The sequence below is a fragment of the Ruditapes philippinarum genome, unplaced genomic scaffold, assembly GCF_026571515.1.
Source record: "Ruditapes philippinarum isolate M1 unplaced genomic scaffold, ASM2657151v2 ctg7_1_1_1_1, whole genome shotgun sequence".
NCBI lineage: Eukaryota > Metazoa > Mollusca > Bivalvia > Venerida > Veneridae > Ruditapes > Ruditapes philippinarum.
Window position 1 is genome coordinate 506,123 of NW_026856668.1, and position 19,170 is coordinate 525,292.

The window sequence follows — 19,170 nt, forward strand, 5'->3', positions numbered from 1 at the left end:
ACAGTAATAGTATGCCCATTTAAGGGTATTAATATAGTGAGTGAGCAAGTGAAAGTCAAAATACATGTAAGTTTACATTTTGCCATAATTAAAAATAAAAAGCTTACGTGGTCTAAGTAAAATATCAATCAGAACTTACCTTTAACGTTCAATTTATAAAAAGAGTGGTGTAGTTTTTTTTTTTTTTTTTTTTATATTTTAAGTATTTTTATATTTCATCATTAAACTTCATCATTAAATTAGTAAATATTTTGGTGTGAGATAATATTAGAGAATACAAAAGTACGGAAAACATTTACTTATTTATGATATATATGTTTAAATCGTGAAAAAAGTCAATCACAATAAAAATAAATATATATATAGGTATATTTTCATGATTTCCTTATTTTACTGGTAGGATATAGATTTGCATGATATGTCAAACGGTAACAAAAACCTACTGAATAAAATGCAAATAATATTCTGTTTGAACTTTTTGTAAAATAGCAAATAGGCAATTAATAACCCAAACAATTTTATCGGATTTGGTACTTCTTTCAATAGCAAAATAGTGTTGCGTATGTATACATGTGTTTACAAACTCCTGGTTGTATAAAAATATATATACATATATAATTAGGATATTGAAATGGATAATATCTAATTCAACTTCGCAGACGACTTTTAAAATGCAGCGGACCGACTGTTCTATCAAGTAATGACATACTTATGTTACAGGGTTCGTGTTATTTTATTGTCAACCTTCAGTATACGTGGTTTAAAAGTTTTTATAAACAATTTCTTCAACAGTTTGAAAAGATGCGGTTGACAGACGACAAATTTCGTGGATGAGAAATTACACGAAAGTAAGATAATGCGATTTCATTACTAATTGTCATCAGTGTTGTTTGTGTGTGATGAGCAACCGGCATTTGATCAAACATTAAAGCATTAATGAATTATGAATTATGCTAATTAAATGCTGCGTAGTGTTGTGGATTCGGTTGTTTTAAATCATTTACACAGTGGACAGCATACTTACTGAGTGTCTATTGTTAAAAAAATTATGGAATTTAAATCTGTAATTCAACTTCTCGTGTGTGTCGTCTGCTGTACGTCTGTTTTAGGTAAGATTGATACAATTCTATTTTATTTATTTATGTTAATATGTTGTTAATTTATCTTATCGAGATTTTCATTTTTAATTGACATAATTTACTTTCACTTTAAAAGTAATATAGATCTATTGTTAAAAACTATATAATTCAACGCGTTGTGTTTGTCGTCTGCTTCACGCCTGTTTTAGGTAAGATTCCTATAATTTTATTTTATTCAGTTGAAAATTTATTGAGATATTCATTTTTAATTGATTTAATTCAGGAATTGCGTTTCACTACGTAATTTTACATCAGGTAGCCGACAATCGTTTGACAGAGTATTCAATTGCGTTTGAATATCAAAATTGTCCTTTGTCCGATTTTTTTTTAAATTTTCATTCACGATTACAAATAACGTCAACAAAAATAAAAGACAACAAACTATAGTCTATATTTACAAACTGCAATTCACGAATTTATAACTTACATGTTATGTTTGTAGGCTTACATTTAATATCAATCAAAACTGACATATAAACACATGAAAATATGTTTGAAAATTTACTTTTTTTCGTTATAAATGCATTGTATGTCTTGACCTTTGTTGATTTGACCTTTCAACCCTAACACACAACAAGTGGGTCTCTAATTACAATTTAAATTGAAATTTAATGCAAAATGTTTGCCATCGACATACATATCCACCCAGTGTGTTTTGGGCGTTTCAGAAAGTCGCCTCTTTTTAAAAGCAGCTTGCATAATGTATTTTTAAATCGCTTCAATTTTTTTTATATCCGTCATTGAAATGGTAATTTGGGCATGAAGTTATATAAATATCTCAAAATAGAAAGTATCTCATTAAAATATATCGAGATCTATTATTTTTGCACGGATGGATAATGAAATAGGTTGGTTACCATATGAAAAAACATTCAGCCGTGTATAAGAAATGTAAACGTACAATGCTAAAAATAAATGACCGTTTCGGTTAAATGTCTTGTTTATTAAGGTTTTATATGGATTGTTATCTGCCAATAAACTATTCAGTCTATTGTCCGGCTTGACACGACTCTTCTATTTGGAGGTCAAAATATCAACAGCCTGAAGGAAACATTTTGATTTTCTAGAGATACATATTTCATCCACCTAATCGTTTGTCATATTTTCTTTCTTTCTTCCTTCTTTCCTTTCTTTCTTTCTTTCTTTCTTTCTCTTTCTTTCTTTCTTTCTTTCTTTCTTTCTTTCTTTCTTTCTTTCTTTCTTTCTTTCTTTCTTTCTTTCGTTCGTTCCTTCGTCCGATTTACCATAATTCGTTTTCAACGAAACAACATTATCATGGTGAAATAAGAAGTATTCCCTTAAAATTACGGAGCTCCAGCGATAATATAAGAGCCGTCCGACTGTACGACCTAAGCATATCGGGACATCTGTATTCCAATGGTGCCTTAACTTGTACAATATGTCAATAATTTGGTAGAAAATATCTAACGATTTTCATTACCGTTATATTTTCAGTTTTAATTGTTAATATTTTATCGTAATATAGATTGTTTCAGCAATTAATTTTTGTGTATAGATCTGATAATCCATGTGTAATATAATTTTTCAGGACAAGATAACTGCAATGACACAGAAACACCATGTAAGTATAATATAGTATGTATTTCATATATACTAAGTACGGATACATTCCTATGCAAGGTAACTAATCTTTTAATGGCATAAAAACTAAGTAAAGTTGTATTGTATTATCGTTTTTTTGTACTGCTGTATCGTATTGTATTTTTCTATATTGTATTGTTCGGTAATACTTCGTTATATTCCGTATTGTTTTTTTCTGTATCTGTTTTTAGATTATATAAATTTATTGTATTGCAATATAATACATTGTAAAGTCTGTTCTGTATTGTAATGATTTTTATTACAGTCTGTGTTGCATGTAATTTTACTTTACAGTACCACGCTTTGCTGTGCTGTGCTGCACAACACAACACAGCACTGTACTGTATTGTACAGTAGTGTACAGTCCTGAGTAGTTGTACATTTTTAATTGATTGCTTTGAATGATATGTAATATGAATGTGAAAAATGATCTAAACAAGTTAAAGCTGCACGCCTCCAGATGAGCCAAATTATTTCAAGAAATTCAATCTTTAGAAAAATAAATTAAAATCTTGAGAAAAGTAAAAGGTTTCAATATCTAATTAATTATTGACATGTAACATGCGATTAATGACTGTTTTTGCAGTATCAATCACTATAATTCTACTGCGTTACTAACGCAGTAAGAGGTATTTATGTATATGTTGACCTCTATTTGGTAATTTACGTGGACTGTAAGTGCCACTTGCAATGTGTAAATAACTTTCTTTGTTCACTTCACAATATTTTACTTTGAAATACATTTTTAAAATTTTCATGAAAATTAGCATGAATCTGGAGGCATGCTGCTTTAAAATGAAGGGAGCATCTTGTTTGTTAGACATATTTATACCCCCCCACAACAAAGTTGTAAGGGGGGTATACTGGAATCAGCTTGTCCGTCCGTCCGTCCGTCCGGCTGTCCGGCCGTCCGTCCGTCGGTTTTTTCTTGTCCGCCCAATAACTTAAGATTCCTTTGACCCTTAGTCTTCATATTTGGCATGAAGGTTAGTCAGGATTAGTAGATGACCCCTATTGATTTTGAGGTCACTAGGTCAAAGTTCAAGGTCACAGGGGCCTTGACTTCAAAAAGCTTGTCCGTCCAATAACGTAAGGTTCCTTTGACCTACAGTCTTCATATTTGGCATGGAGGTTAGTCATGATTAGTAGATGACCCCTATTGATTTTGAGGTCACTAGGTCAAAGGTCAAGGTCACAGGGGCCTTGACTTCAAAAAGCTTGTCCGCCCAATAACTTAAGATTCCTTTGAACCACAGTCTTCATATTTGGCATGGAGGTAAGTCATGATTAGTAGATGACCCCTATTGATTTTGAGGTCACCAGATAAAAGGTCAAGGTCACAGGGGCCTTGACTTCAAAAAGCTTGTCCGCCCAATAACTTAAGATTCCTTTGACCCACAGTCTTCATATTTGGCATGGAGGCAAGTCATGATTAGTAGATGACCCCTATTGACTTTGAGGTCACCAGGTCAAAGGTCAAGGTCACAGGGGCCTTGACTTCAAAAGCTTGTCCGCCCAATAACTTAAGATTCCTTTGACCCACAGTCTTCATATTTGGCATGGAGGCTAGTCATGTAAGTAGATGACCCCTATTGACTTTGAGGTCACCAGGTCAAAGGTCAAGGTCACAGGGGCCTTGACTTCAAAAAAAGCTTGTCCGCCCTAAAACTTTAGATTCCTTTGACCCACAGTCTTCATATTTGGCATGGATGTTGATCATGATTAGTTGATGACCCCTTTTGATTTTGAGGTCACCAGGTTAAAGGTCAAGGTCACAGGGACTTTGACTTCAAAAAGTTTGTCCAACCATTAACTTTAGATTCCTTTGACCCACAGTCTTCATATTTGGCATGGATGTTGATCATGATTAGTAGATGACCCCTTTTGATTTTGAGGTCACTGGATCAAAGGTCAAGGTCACAGGGACTTTGACTTCAAAAAGTTTGTCCACCCATTAACTTAAGATTCCTTTGACCCACAGTCTTCATATTTGGCATGGATGTTGATCATGACTATAAGGTGACCCCTATTGATTTTGAGGTCACTGGGTCTAAGGTCAAGGTAACAGGGACCTTGACAAAAAAAAGCTTTTCTTCTCAACTGCTTAAGAATGTCCTGTCCGCAATGTATTGATTTTGACATTTTCACATTTGAAGCATGTAGAATACATAACTTAGCAATGCACTGGCTTAGTAACCTCAGATTTGGCAGGGAGGTTGTCCTTGAGCTCTAAATGGCCACTGTTGATTCTGACAAAGTGGTATGCGGGGGTATTCACGCCATGATATTGGCAGTTCTAGTTACATACAGTTAGTGAACAGTTCTGAACCGTGATATTTAGGAGAAGATTTGAACGCTAGATAGACACAAAGACTAATTAATACACTGATCATAGGCTCTGTTTTTCGTTTCCGAAAATATTTGATCATGTATGACAAAAACCATTTTCACTCAATTCCAATGTAGAATCAAGTACAACACAAGCATCTTGTTTACCATTTACTTAATATTCTATATTTCAGCAATTAAGATGTGTCAAACTACAAATAGGAATGTTCGAGCTAATACGTTTATTTACCTTGATTCTGGCGGTGCACCCATTCTAACCAAAGTTGAATGTACATGTACTTTGAGAGTTTCCGGTTCAGGATCATTCAACGTTGAATACAGGTAAGTAGAAGAGAAAGAGAAAATTTGGCGAACATTTTTTTTATATTTCTACAATTCACAATGGTGAGGTAACAGTTTGGGACACTTAAGGAAGCAGCAAACTTGTTTTTAAACCATATCCACAAAAATGAAACCGCCAAATCTTATACCGGTAAATTTGGAATTTTTTTTTGTGGAAATTGTTTAAAAATAAGTTTAATGATGAAGACAAATGCCCCATTTGTCTTAAAATATTACATGTTTATTGACCGTTTATAGCGGCAGTTCAAAAGTTTATCTTATTTTCTTATTTTTATCTGGAAGATGCACCACTACTCTATTTTTTTTAATATAGTTTTGCAACACAGTGGAGATACAGAATTCATTATGCAGGGTAAGAACTTCTTATTACAAATGATATCTGTAAAAGAATACCTTTCCTATAGATTTAAGCTATTTGTAAGTTTGCGGTTACATGACATCCTGAGTGAATGAGTGTCAGCCATTACATTCAACAGAACAGAGCATAATCTGTCATTGTGTGTTTTATTTTAGGGCCATTGAACAAATAACGAACTGTGAAGTAGATTTTACAATGAATGATAGAACGTGGGGTTGTCAAACAGAACAATTATCGGTACAATACCAGGGATCCAATAATTTGACTTTCATCAAGAAATTCAATAACAGACGAAACTGGTTATCGTGTCTTGGTATTATGACCGGTAAGATTATTTTAAAATTCGACAAGATATGATTTCGTAATAAGTCCTTATAAATCGCAACTTTCAGGGTATTGCGTCTTGCAGAACAGCGTTATGGACATTTCATTAAAAGACTTAAGCGTTGTTCAAGCTAGAAAGTTATTTGTACATTCTCTGCTTTCATGTAGATAGAACTTTAAGCTATTGACATACATTGTAATTTGTTAAAGATAATTGATAACATGTATAACCGGTTTTTTACGTATTAAATGTAATCATAGCTAAAATAAATCACGAGATAGTATCAGCCTTGTGTAATTATAAATATAGTATATGAACGATATGGCGACATCGAGGAAGCCGTTCATGTATTACGTAATACATGATTCGTATAACTGTTTTATCGCAATATTTCTCATTTTATCATATTTTTTTGTATTGGCCTCGGTAAATTTTTTGTAGCAGAAACACCCCTCGATGCCGTCCCTGCCAGTGTTATTTCCTCGTAACTAACTCGTTTCATATACTATAATTATCAAATAATATTTAGTTACTACTAGGTGTGCTTTTTGTGCGCCAGTTAACAATACATTGTATGTGCATGTATAAATAAACTTGTGAAAGGACGCGAAAGAAATGAACAAATAATGATTGAAATGCCAATTTTGTATAAAACATTTAAAGTATATAGGATCTGAGAAAAAAAAAAGATTGAAAAAATAATTATTACATTTACAGCTCAACACGATATGACCGTGGAATGTTACCCTTACCGAATATACTACGCCCCAGATGAAGGTAAATTTTAATATCTTTAAACAGCATTTACACATTAAATGTTTATTTTCTGATTTAAAAATATTTTAAGAAGCAACGACACTCAGTCGTACTGCAAGAAGCCATGATATACTCCGTCGTCAATTTTTCAAGGCAGCGTCGGGCACTAGCTTTTATTTGGTAACTTCTTCGGTGGCTCTTGAAAAAGATTCGCAATATCTTTTAAAGGGATTTAACCCTAATGCACCGAATTTAATAATTATAAAAATATGTCATTAATGATTAAAACCTCAAAATGAAATACTTGTACCTTTTGTCCTTTATTTCTAGCAATCATTTTCTTGACAAATAAGTCCTACATAATAAAATATGTGAATTCATAATTATTTTATTGTCAATATAAAACTGACTTACTGTACCTATCAAGTTTTGATAGGTAGACTACTTACTGCGTTGACATAACCTGTCTTGTAAATTTCCCTAATGTCCTAATTTCAGTGGTTGACGGTGGTTTTAGTGACTGGTCATTCACGTCAGAATGCTCCGTAACATGTGGAACTGGGGTTCGAACTCGAGAAAGGAGGTGCAACAACCCTTATCCGAGAAACAATGGAAGTGAATGTTTGGCTGAAGATGGAACGCGCACCTTGGTAGAGACCGGAAGTGTATCATGTGAGTCATCGTGTGAAGGTAAGCGGACCTCTTACCCTACTGTATTAAATAAGTAATTTATTTACTCTTCGTTAAATTTAGAGCTGTCAATATTTGTTTTAAGGGTGTCCATTTAAAGATCCTGTGTGTTGCATTTTAGGTAGTTACCACACTTAAGTGAAATTTTGTATATGTATAATTATAATTATAGCTCTAAAACATAAACCAAAACAATTTTTTTAAACATCGAAGAATATGTGAAAAATGTACTACAAATATTTGTCTACATTATATGTAATCATTATAATATATGCATACATTTCTTATTGAAAAAATTGACTTGGATTTTATAGAAAATAAATCTCTAATTACCTCCCTTTATTAACATGAAAATGTTAATTCGGTTATACCTTTACAAATAATGCTTTTGGAACTTACAATATTGATAAATCTTCATTTGAGCATTATATTTATGATATAAAACCATAAAAATTGAGTTACAGGATCTTTAAAACTGATAACATTTTAATTAGCTAACAATTCCGAATATGTCCAAGTCAGTATAAATGCTTGTATTAAAATCTAGATTGACTTTAACAGATTAGTTGGTTGTGTCCGAGAATGTCATGTTTTGAAGCAATGTGTTTGTAAAATTTTTCAATTTCGGATTTTTCATTATAATTATGACCGAGTTTGATTTCCTACCTTCTAAAATGGGCATGTATAATTATACGGGTTTCATATGAAGAAAAAAAAACAACAAGGAAAATATAAACAACCCGCTCTGCAAACCAGCGTTTGACTGTTTATGTGTAGCAGAAACTTAAAATATGATAAAACTTTTGCTCATTGCACTTAGGCTTGAACGAATTGTAGTTATCCAAAAAAGATTAATATATTTGGCTGATATTATAGTGTTCTAATTTTAACAGTAAACGGCGCCTGGGGGCCATGGATAAACACGTCCTCTTGCTCTACAACATGTGGAACGGGCTCTCTGACTCAAACACGAAGCTGTGATTCTCCAGCTCCCAATAACGATGGTGAATACTGTCTTACACTTGGAGGCAATAGGGCGCTTGAAGAGAATCGAACCATAGAATGCTTTATCATCGCTTGTCCAGGTAAAATATGCATTGCACGTCTTTGACCAATTAAATCCGACATGGGTAGAATTTTTGATGAACAGTACAAGAAATATGTCTGAGCAATAACTCTTGATTAAAAAAAACCCTTAAAAGGTCATACTCTTAATTAATGTCAGACATGTTCCTTTTATTATCCGACAGTGCCTCCAAACTTGAAACTAGGAACATGGACTGGACACTCCTTTTTTAAACTTATAGATCTTACAAATTCTGACTCTTAGTCTAGTTGCTTGACATTTTATAACTAGCTTGCAAATTGCATATTCACAGTAGACGCACGAGAAAATCATTTTAATAGCTTGTTTTAATACGTCATCTAACTACATGCTTTGATTCTTTCAGCATAATATACGTATGTTTTGCTTTTGTCATACGCATAAAACCTGTGCGCAGATTCTTCTATGCGTTGCTATTGAATTAGCGACTTGTAAAAAGGTCTATAATGAAATTTTGTGCAGCATTTTATAACTTTCTTTCATAACATCTCCATAAATGTGCTTAACCTACAGAATAAATGATTTATTATTTTTAGATATGTACCTTTATTCAGTTGAAAATATTTATTTGGACGAGGTATGACTAGAAATATCGCTCTTCCATTATAATATTACATTTAACCTTTTCATCAAAACCTCGAAAAAGCCGTTGTTTCATAGAGCAAGAAACTTTATAATCATTGCTTAGTACTGGTTGGTTGCAGGAACGGATTCGAGAGTATTTCAATAAGCTTACAGCTACCAACACAATCGAACTAAAATAAATTTGTATAAACTAAAACCTCGAAAACATAATTATGTCATCTTTCATTACTTTCACGTTTTGATCTAAAGTATAACTTAGAAAGCGGTCAATGACAAGATTATAATGCTATAGGTCTTGATCTTCACAAAATACTAAGAGTGGCGAAATTTTACGAGTGGTTACGAGAATTGTATCTACATGTATATCATAACGCAATATGTCTGCCGAGTTGGAAATCCTTTGATTATACAGTTCCTTTGATTATACAGTTAAACGAGCCGTCTCGTTATTCACTATCAGACTTCTTTCAAAATTGGTATCAAATATATACATTATTTTGATTTAACATTAATATTGGTTCAACAGTAAACGGTGACTGGGGGCCATGGATAAACACGTCTTCTTGCTCAACGACATGTGGAACTGGCTCTCTGACTCAATCACGAAGCTGTGATTCTCCAACTCCCAGTAACGGAGGCGAAGAATGCCTTACACTTGGAGGCGATAGGGCATTAGCAGAGACTCGAACTGTAACCTGCTTTGAAATGGCCTGTCCAGGTAACATGCATACATGTGCTGTTCTGTGATGTCCAGTGTGTGTTGTAACTTTTGTTGTAGAATTGCCACTGACATTTACCGTCATCAGTGTAGTAATATGTGTGTGTGTGAAAAACATAGCCGTACTTTAGATTGTTTATTAAGAAAGTTCAAGATTACAAATACTTATTGCGCGGGTAACATGATTAATTGTTGGTGACATGATTAATTGCTTATTGCCTGTACTGCTTATCAATTTATAGTTACGGAACCACTTATTTCATTAATTCATTTCATTCAGTCAACTCCTTTTCTTATTAAGGCAACGGTCAAATAAAGATTGATAAATAATATATAGTGTCATTTCATCATTTAAGCATCAGTAGATGGAAATTGGTCGGACTGGGGTCAATGGACCACTTGCTCAAAATTGTGTGGAGGGGGAACCAGGTCACAAACCCGAACATGTACAAACCCTTCACCTGCAAATGGCGGACTGCCTTGTCCTGGTGATTCGAGTCAGGCCGAAGACTGTAATACAAATGCTTGTGCAGGTAAATACGTGCATTAATACAAAATGAGAGAAACGAAAACAATGAAGAGAGTGACACAGTCATACAGGTTATAAAGTGGACTTCCTTTATGTCTCAGTCGATAATACAGTTAATATAATTGCTCATCCTTGTACATGCTTGATACTCGGCAGCTCACAATTGATATTGCACATGCTTACACGTAGTCAAATTTTCTAATTGGTCACCTTCATCTTTTTTTACATTTTTTCTCTCTAGGAAAAGATCGGTAAAATTATAGAATGGTTGCTTTGATTGAAATTGATTCCATTAAATACCAAAATTACATGTAAAAGGTAGGTCTTGCAAACGTTTTTGGGTGAGTCTAGTTGTTATACAGGACCATCATCTTCGTTCAGTCAGTGATACTAGTATTTTAAACATTACCGATAGATGCATATTACAACAGATCAGTCGAACTAAACCAAGGATTCATCAAGTTGACTAAAGTTTATAAAGAGCATAGTGCAAAGTAATTACAAGATAAAAAGAGATTCTAGTGGTTAATTTTAAAACGGCTGGACCACATTTCTGTATCGACATTCTTGACATGTTAGTGTTTGTTTTTTGTGTTTTTTTTTCTCCAAACCATTTAGTTCCACATTTAAGAGGGGATTCATACTACACATTACGAGATGGAATCTTATTGTTTAGGTCTTTAGTAACGCATGGTTGAATTGATAAAAAAGACACTTTTCATATTTGGGTAAGTTAAAGATTACCCTGTCATCAAATGTGTTCGAAAATTTAGGTAAATATAGCGTAAACTGTTTTTGAAACAGTACATTTTAATGCGTGACCAATTAGAAATTTGGTTGAATGTTCACACATATTTAATCTTGTCTCTATGTGACCCTACATGATAAATTGATTGGTATTCTATTATTATTGGGTGAAGAGGTAAGATCAAAGGAGGTACAGGCCTAGTACAACACTTTAAAAAATGCTTTAGTCGAAAATAACCACACTTTAAGAAACAGAAACGGGTGTGGCAGTTCTCGTTATTGCCTTCCTTCTTCGTTATCGATTAGAAAAAAACGTTCAGTAATGAGAAATATATCAATCAAAACGTTTTCTGACAGACGATACCAAAACGCTAGGTTGGTTAGCCAATCATAATTTGTTTTTAACATCTGCAAAATAAAAAATTCTATTGTTTCTGGTTTACTTGCTTAAATGCTGTCTCCTATTAATGCAGACATATTTGCTTTTGGCTTGTATTATTCTTGCACGTGCTTTTGTATCTAATGCTTCATCTTTTGCACTAGTAGTTATACAGTGTTGTTTGAGAGTGATGTTATTAATATTTGAGCCGCGTCACGACAAAACCAACATAGTGCATTTGCGACCAGCATGGATCCAGACCAGCCTGCGCATCCACGCAGTCTGGTCAGGATCCATGCTGTTCGCTATCAGTGTCTCCACTTGTAATAGAGTTGGTAAGCGAACAGCATGGATCCTGATCAGACTGCGCGGATGCGCAGGCTGGTCTGGATCCATGCTGGTCGCAAACCCATTATGTTGGTTTTGTCATGACGCGGTTCATTTGCTGTTTGCTTACGTACATGTGTTCAATTCTTGTTTAGTTCGTGAGAATAATTATTGCTTAAACTTACTGTTATTCCCTTAAATGCTATATCTGTTGGTAACATTGTGTTAGTGACTTACCTCAGCATCTTTGATTAACAGGAAATAGCTTCATGTTCGTACATGTCTGAAAGAATGTATTACACTCAATATAAACTGGCACGAGACTTAAACTTAAAACGTTCCCTGTTTCAGCTGTTTTCTGTCCATCTTACCTTTATGTTGCTCAGGTACTAATTTCTACGTCCAATGTAACATTATCATGTTCACTTGAATTTATCTAAAAAAAAAATTATTGACAGTTACTTTCTTTTCAATATATTATGCTGATAGTAGATTATATTATAAATTTATATCCCGGAGAAATATGAAAATTTTCGAATAAATTATAGAGCAAGAAATTGTTAAGATAATTTCCGTCAGTTCTGAGAAGTTACAAAATAAAATATGCAATTGGGTTATTCACTTGGTTTTTAATTGTGTTACATTTGCATGCATTGCTGTTAAAACAGAATTAGTTATGACGCTGGTTGTAGTTGTTGCTAGATAGATAAACAGTCACTGAAAAGAGCGTTTGAATGCTTGTAGTGAATGGTGGCTGGAGTGACTGGTCTGGTTGGGGTACATGCTCAAGTTCTTGCGGTGGCGGTATCAGAAACAGAACGAGGTTATGCACAAACCCTCAGCCACTATATGGCGGCGCGCAATGCTTGGGCAATTCAATACAATCAGAGTATTGTGGTATTGGCAACTGTCCAATAAATGGCAACTGGAGTCCATGGTCAACTTGGAATATTTGTTCGAGAACATGTGGCGGTGGTGGATATCAAAGTCGATACAGAGCATGTGATAACCCATATCCCCAAAACGGTGGATTTGACTGTACAGGAGATTCGACTGAGATCAAAACATGTGGAGAAGCCGATTGTCCGGTTAATGGGGCATGGGGGAGCTGGGAACCTTGGTTGCAGTGTTCACAGAATTGTGGATTAGGAACCCAAACAAGATACAGGTATTGCGACAGCCCAATACCTCAAAATGGAGGTAAAACTTGTACGGGATATGGTCTTGAAACTAAAGATTGTAATGGAAATAGTTGTCCGATTAATGGGCAATGGGGATACTGGACATCATGGACTATTTGTTCCACGAGTTGTGGACCTGGGACATATTCTAGAAATAGAAAATGTGATTCCCCTGCTCCTAAAAATGGAGGACAGATTTGTAGTGGAAATAGCTATGAAAATGGACAATGTAGCATTGGAGTGTGTATTGATGATGAAGCATGGAGTCCATGGTCACCTTGGAGCAGTTGTTCAAAATCATGTGGGGAAGGAAAAGTGTCAAGAACCAGAGATTGTTACAGTCCAGAACCAAATCATGTTGGGAATTATTGTTTAGGTGACAGAAACGAAAGTGTTTCATGTATATTGCGTAAATGTGCCGTGAACGGGAACTGGGGCATTTGGTCTCCTTGGAGCTTTTGTTCAATCACATGTGGACCTGGTTCTATTTCAAGAATCAGAGAGTGTAACAGTCCGGGACCAGAAAACGGCGGGAACAGCTGCTATGGAGAATCGTCGGAAGAAATAAGTTGTTTTATGTTACCATGTCCAGTTGATGGCGGATTCGGTCCATGGTCTCCTTGGAGTAAATGTTCTGCAAGTTGTGGAATAGGTGAAAAGTCAAGATTAAGAGAATGTAATAATCCAGTCCCTGCAAATGGCGGGAAATACTGCTCTGATTTAGATTTTCAATCAAGCGTGTGTAATGTAACAAAGTGCCCTGGTATGTATCCATTGCCGAACTGTTTATTTGATTGTAAAGGATGCTATTTAAGAATTACTTTAGCAATGTTTTAAGCATCTAGGTTAAGAAAAATGTACAAAAGAAATGATTATTTAAACCAGTGTATAAAATTGTTCTTTAAAATTATTAGTTACTAAAATCCTTTTCTTAAATACATGTATTATGTAATTATATTACATTGTAACTTTAGAGTGGGTTGAAAATTTTGACAAATCAGTTTACGAAAAATTAGTAGTAGTACATATCTCACTTTTTATACATATCCCATTTAGTTGATATTTGCATGGTTCTTTTGCATATCACACAGTATTCACGTAAGCATTTTATATTTTTACATAGATGCATATATTTAACCAGGATCTAGTAACTCAGTTAGTATTATGAAATAATGATTACAAAAATGATTTTTTAACATTTTTATGTACAAAATCTAATGTTTAAAACACGCACCAACTTGACAACAAGGGGCACGCATCTATTTCTTCTAAACATTTTACCACAGAATGGGCTTGCAGCAAGCTATCCCTGAACTATCAGAGAATGCCACGCATAAGTAGTTCAAATCACTTGCTTTTTACGTTTTTGGACAATTTGTGGAAGTCATTGGAACTTCTCCGTCATTATGCATTATTCGGTTACAGTTAACTTTGTGTCACCTGGTGTATTAGATCATGTTATATATAAGTTACAACTGCCATTGGTGACAATTCAATTTTGTCAAATCACGTAAGCGTATCTCTCGGGCAACCATGTGAAAGGTTATTTCACCTTGCTTGCTTTCTAACATGTAAGACTAGAGAACCACCTCGTGTAATTGTTGAATATTAAAAGACAGACCAAAGAAGACAAGATTGCAAACGTTTCTATATATATCTGGTTCTTCCACCACACTAGTAATTCTCTTTTGTTAAATTATTATCAGCAGTAACAACAGCTGCAACAATAATGATTTAAATTGAAGTGAATTCATTCATAGAATATATTGGTTATTCTCCAATACCCGGTTGAATGTAATATGTATTTATCAAATAATGATTTAAGGAAAGCGGTTACTATGGCCATCCAGCGCTAAGAACTCAAGTCATGGGCTCGAATAACGCAAAGATAAATATACACATGATACCATGATATAATGGACTAGAAATGGTCAGAAAAAACCTATTAAACTTTTATTAAGTATTAATGTTAAAGCTTTTTTCATATTATAGCCTGATAAACATGTTGTTTTGAGTATCATGTGTTTTATATTCAGGTACTGGTCAAACAACATCAAGTCAAGCAGGCTTTTCATCAGAGACACCAGTCACTCAAGCTAGCGTAGATAAAAAGAGGAAAGAGGATGACTGTAAGATTAATGTTTTTATTTGAATTTGATAGCTGACTCATCAATGACCAATGTTTTAATTTTGTTCTAGGCCAAAATACGCACAATCATATAGAAAATGGCGGCAGTTTTTCTATGCAATATCTTATCTACATTAAACTAAAATACACGTGAACCGTATTGTACATAATATTAATTGAAACCCACCAGTTCCTGCGTTAACAAAGAGGGCAGTGTTTACAACAGCTGCTGCTGAAGTATTTTATTAGTTTATTTCAACTGTTTTCTTCCCTGAGAACATCGGAGATATAGCGTCAGCCTTGATTTTGATGAACTTATTCAATACCATTGTCTGGAAAGGTCATATATTAATATGTAAATTTGAAGCATGGTTAGAGTACAATGTTGTGCAGGATGCCCTGGCTCTATTCAAATTCCGTTGTGCTTTCTAATGGCTGTATTTACATTATTTTTCAGCAAATATGGGGGCTATCATTGGTGGAACTGTTGGCGGGTTGCTGCTGCTTCTTCTTCTGTTACTCCTTCTCGTCTGTTTTATCAGGTAATGTTCAGTGTAACTAAATGTAATGTATCATAATTATAGTCTATTTTTAACTACTAGTTTAATTTTAACTTTCATATTCCAATGGACGCAGTCTGACTCAAAAGTACATGACATATATGAAGGAATTGTATGGGTTTGTTTGTCTAACACTGTCTAAGGTTAATATGTGATAAGTCACGGACGTTTAGCACATGGTATTTCAAAATCTAAAATATATGAGCCGCACCATGACAAAACCAACATAAAGGGTTTGCGACCAGCATGGATCCAGACCAGCCTGCGCATCCGCGCAGTCTGATCAGGATCCATGCTGTTCGCTTACCAACCCTATTACAAGTTGAGAAACTGATAGCGAACAGCATGGATCCTGATCAGATTGCGCGGATGTGCAGGCTTGTCTGGATCCATGCTGGTCACAAACGCATTATGTTGGTTTTGTCATGGCACGGTTCATATATCAGACTATCTAAGCGTAATACTCCCTTCCATCCGGACTTGTGACAGCAAGTTGAATTTTGCAGTTTTTTATTAACAACAACAAAAAAGACAAGGGACCTTCTAGTAAGACTAAGGCGTTTTCAAAAAATATCTGTTCAGGTCGCTGTGAGAATACCATGTCGGCATGAGGAGGGGGTATAATTCATTGAACCTCTGAAAACGTTTTCATTATATTTTGTAGAAGACGGAGGAGAAAGGAGGTCAAACGTCGGCCGTCAGAAGGTGACAGATCTGTCAGATACATATCACAAGGTGATGATGTGACGGTCACGGAGAACCAACTATACAATTATGATGGAGAGACTCCGAGCCATGCAGTAAACGCTCTGTTTGTAGGTGGAATCCCCGAAACCCCACAGAGTCCAGGTTATATTCCTCACTTCAGTACAGACACCGGCGACAGGTATGCCGTCATAATGGACTCCAATCGAACAAAGCCGAAAACAAAAGAAAGACCAAAACTAGACACATTTAATTCGCAGGAAGAAAATGCAAAGGCAGAACCAAACGGCGATGTAAGAGCTTCAACGGACACAGTCAAACTTGCTGAAAATTACAATGATGACCAGCTTGGAAGAGGTGTCGACAACCCTGGCTATGAGGATAGCTATATTGCCCCGTACGACTCTGCCGAAGGAGGGACAAAACCAAAAACTAGTTCATCTTCTCCTTCACCGTACGATTATATTGACAATGAAAAACTAAAACGAGACGATGCCGATTTTGAGGATGATAAGTTGGCAGGAGATTATGCTACACTTCCGGATGACGGAAATGAAGATGGTGACAACGATGCGGAAAATAACGAAAGATACAAGCGGTTTATCAGCAGTGAACCGGAAGATTCGGCTGATGACGGATACTTGAAATCCCCTAAACGTGACAATGTTTTTGAATTTCCCGATACAAGCTAGACGTTAATATTTCAAATTTTACAAATACTGAGAAAAATATCAACGCATAAATTTAACAGTGTCAAAATGAAATCAGTGGTTCATTTCTACTTTACCAATTAGGTTCAGTAATTTAGGTTGTGCACTCGTGCTGATCACGTAAATCGAGATCTGTATCTTGAAAGTTAACCGAATTTATGGCTAATAAAATATGGCGGCAAACATATTGAATCGTGTTTATTAAGCTGTTGACAAGCCATTTCATTCTATTTTAGTCATTGTTACGCGTGATAAAACATGACTATTAGAGGACAATGTACAAATAAAGAAAGATGTAAGATGTTCATAACAAGCGTTTAGATAAGTGAACAGATGACGTTGCACTAGCTCCTGTCGATGTGTCCTATATGGTGACCTTCATCCCATCAGTCTCCATTTATTATGAGTATTGCCAATGTGACTGAAAACCGAATATAAACAATGCAATGTGAGTAGTCAAAATATTTTGACGTGCCAAAGCTATATTTTGAGATATTTCTGTTCTGTTTCAGATTCTCGCTATTGTGCAGATTTCAAATAGCACAATAACATCAGTAAAAATACATCCTGTATATCCTTTTATGTCAATTATGGGCGTATCAAACAGTGAAGTAAGTTAAGTGACTGTGAAATATGTTCAGATTGAAATATGTGATTAATCTGTGTTCATGATAAATCGTTTGTTTTTTTTTTCTCAATTATTTAACATTCAAGAAGCTTTATTTCAATTTTTAATGGTTTATATTTAAATCGGAGATTTAAGTTATGTTAGTAGTGAAATATAAATGACTTGACATAGAGCTACCATTCACACAAACGCTTGTTTATAAACATTTTAGACGTTTATCTTTAAAATCAAAACAATTTTTTCATTGTTTATATAATGAGCATTATTTGATATTTTGCGCGTTTTTTATGAATTTATTTTCCACCTTTTGAAGGATCAAAAACTGTGTTTTGTAATAGAAAATTTTTTGTTTATACATGTAAATATGTAAACAAAAACAGCGTCCGACTCATTTTTGGCATTCACCTCAAAATTATTTACTAATTAGTTTATAGTATTGTAAATATTGTTGTTCAAATGTGTGGTGCTAAAGATTTGTGACATGTCTGTTACATAGGTACTCGCAAGGTCCGGAAAAATTCGGAGAATTTCGTTAACTTTCCGCGCCTTATAGTGATTGTATATACCGTAAGAAATAAATACAAGCTACGGAAAATTACGATGTTGGCCGATTGGGTTATACGGCCTTGTCAAACTAATTGGTGCTGTAAATATGTCTGTATTTTACTTTGCAAAGAAATCATGGCTATTTAATCAGTTACTAAAAAAAATCCACAACATGTGTTTGTTTTGTTAAAAACGCGCACACAAGTAGATTCAGTAAGTAGGTGCCATATTTTGTTATTAATATGCAGATTCACAATTGTTATATTCTATATCATTTGATGTTTATCAATGCACGTGATATATTAAAAACTTTATAAAATTTATAAAAACGTTTTTGAATATTTTTCATTTTTATCTCTTATAAACGGAAAGGTACAGGTCAATGGTTAAAAGCATAAATTGTTTACTAAAACTGAGGCTACACTTATAAAACTGTAACATGTTAACCAAAATCTGGGTATAAACTTAAAAAAAACGGATAAAAATCGCTGGGTCTATGCTGTAACGCTGCACAAATCACCTCGATCTATACTGTAACATTGTTTATTTTACGAACAGGAAAAAAGGTTCAACTGGTCATTTACTTTTATAAACGTTTCCTAACATAAAGGACTACCGGATTCGGTTCCTTACAAGCAAAGCACAAAACATCTTTTAGGAACTGAACTACTTGTAGTATGGAACGGGACCTGTCCCCCCAACAAATAATCCTCCATCTTTAAAATTCTATACTGTAACAGGAAAACGTGATACTGTAACAC

The 19,170-nt window shown here is 34.5% G+C and overlaps 1 protein-coding gene across 3 annotated transcripts; it reads left to right on the forward strand.

The window, feature by feature from the left end:
- The first annotated feature begins 621 nt into the window (after nucleotides 1-621).
- LOC132747263 (SCO-spondin-like) lies at nucleotides 622-18,742 on the forward strand. Of its 3 annotated transcripts, XM_060736590.1 has the most exons (13): nucleotides 623-1,109; nucleotides 2,689-2,721; nucleotides 5,264-5,411; nucleotides 5,946-6,115; nucleotides 6,833-6,892; nucleotides 7,370-7,561; nucleotides 8,455-8,646; nucleotides 9,778-9,969; nucleotides 10,326-10,502; nucleotides 12,696-13,895; nucleotides 15,169-15,261; nucleotides 15,718-15,802; nucleotides 16,485-18,742. In XM_060736590.1, the coding sequence occupies exons 1-13, from the start codon at nucleotides 1,049-1,051 to the stop codon at nucleotides 17,215-17,217; spliced, it is 3,336 nt and encodes a 1,111-aa protein (XP_060592573.1). In that variant the 5' UTR covers nucleotides 623-1,048; the 3' UTR covers nucleotides 17,218-18,742. The 3 variants fall into 3 exon arrangements, with proteins under 3 accessions (XP_060592574.1, XP_060592573.1, XP_060592575.1); XM_060736592.1 differs by lacking the exon at nucleotides 12,696-13,895 and having other exon boundaries at nucleotides 635-1,109; XM_060736591.1 differs by lacking the exons at nucleotides 9,778-9,969; nucleotides 10,326-10,502 and having other exon boundaries at nucleotides 622-1,109.
- The last annotated feature ends 428 nt before the right edge of the window (nucleotides 18,743-19,170 follow it).

Bases quoted from the DNA above. Each gene is read 5' to 3' on its own strand.
- LOC132747263 (XM_060736590.1), top strand. From the start codon at position 1,049: ATGGAATTTAAATCTGTAATTCAACTTCTCGTGTGTGTCGTCTGCTGT. The intron at 2,722-5,263 runs GTAAGTATAATA...TCTATATTTCAG, and splicing joins CAATGACACAGAAACACCAT to CAATTAAGATGTGTCAAACT. The intron at 6,116-6,832 runs GTAAGATTATTT...TTACATTTACAG, and splicing joins GTGTCTTGGTATTATGACCG to CTCAACACGATATGACCGTG.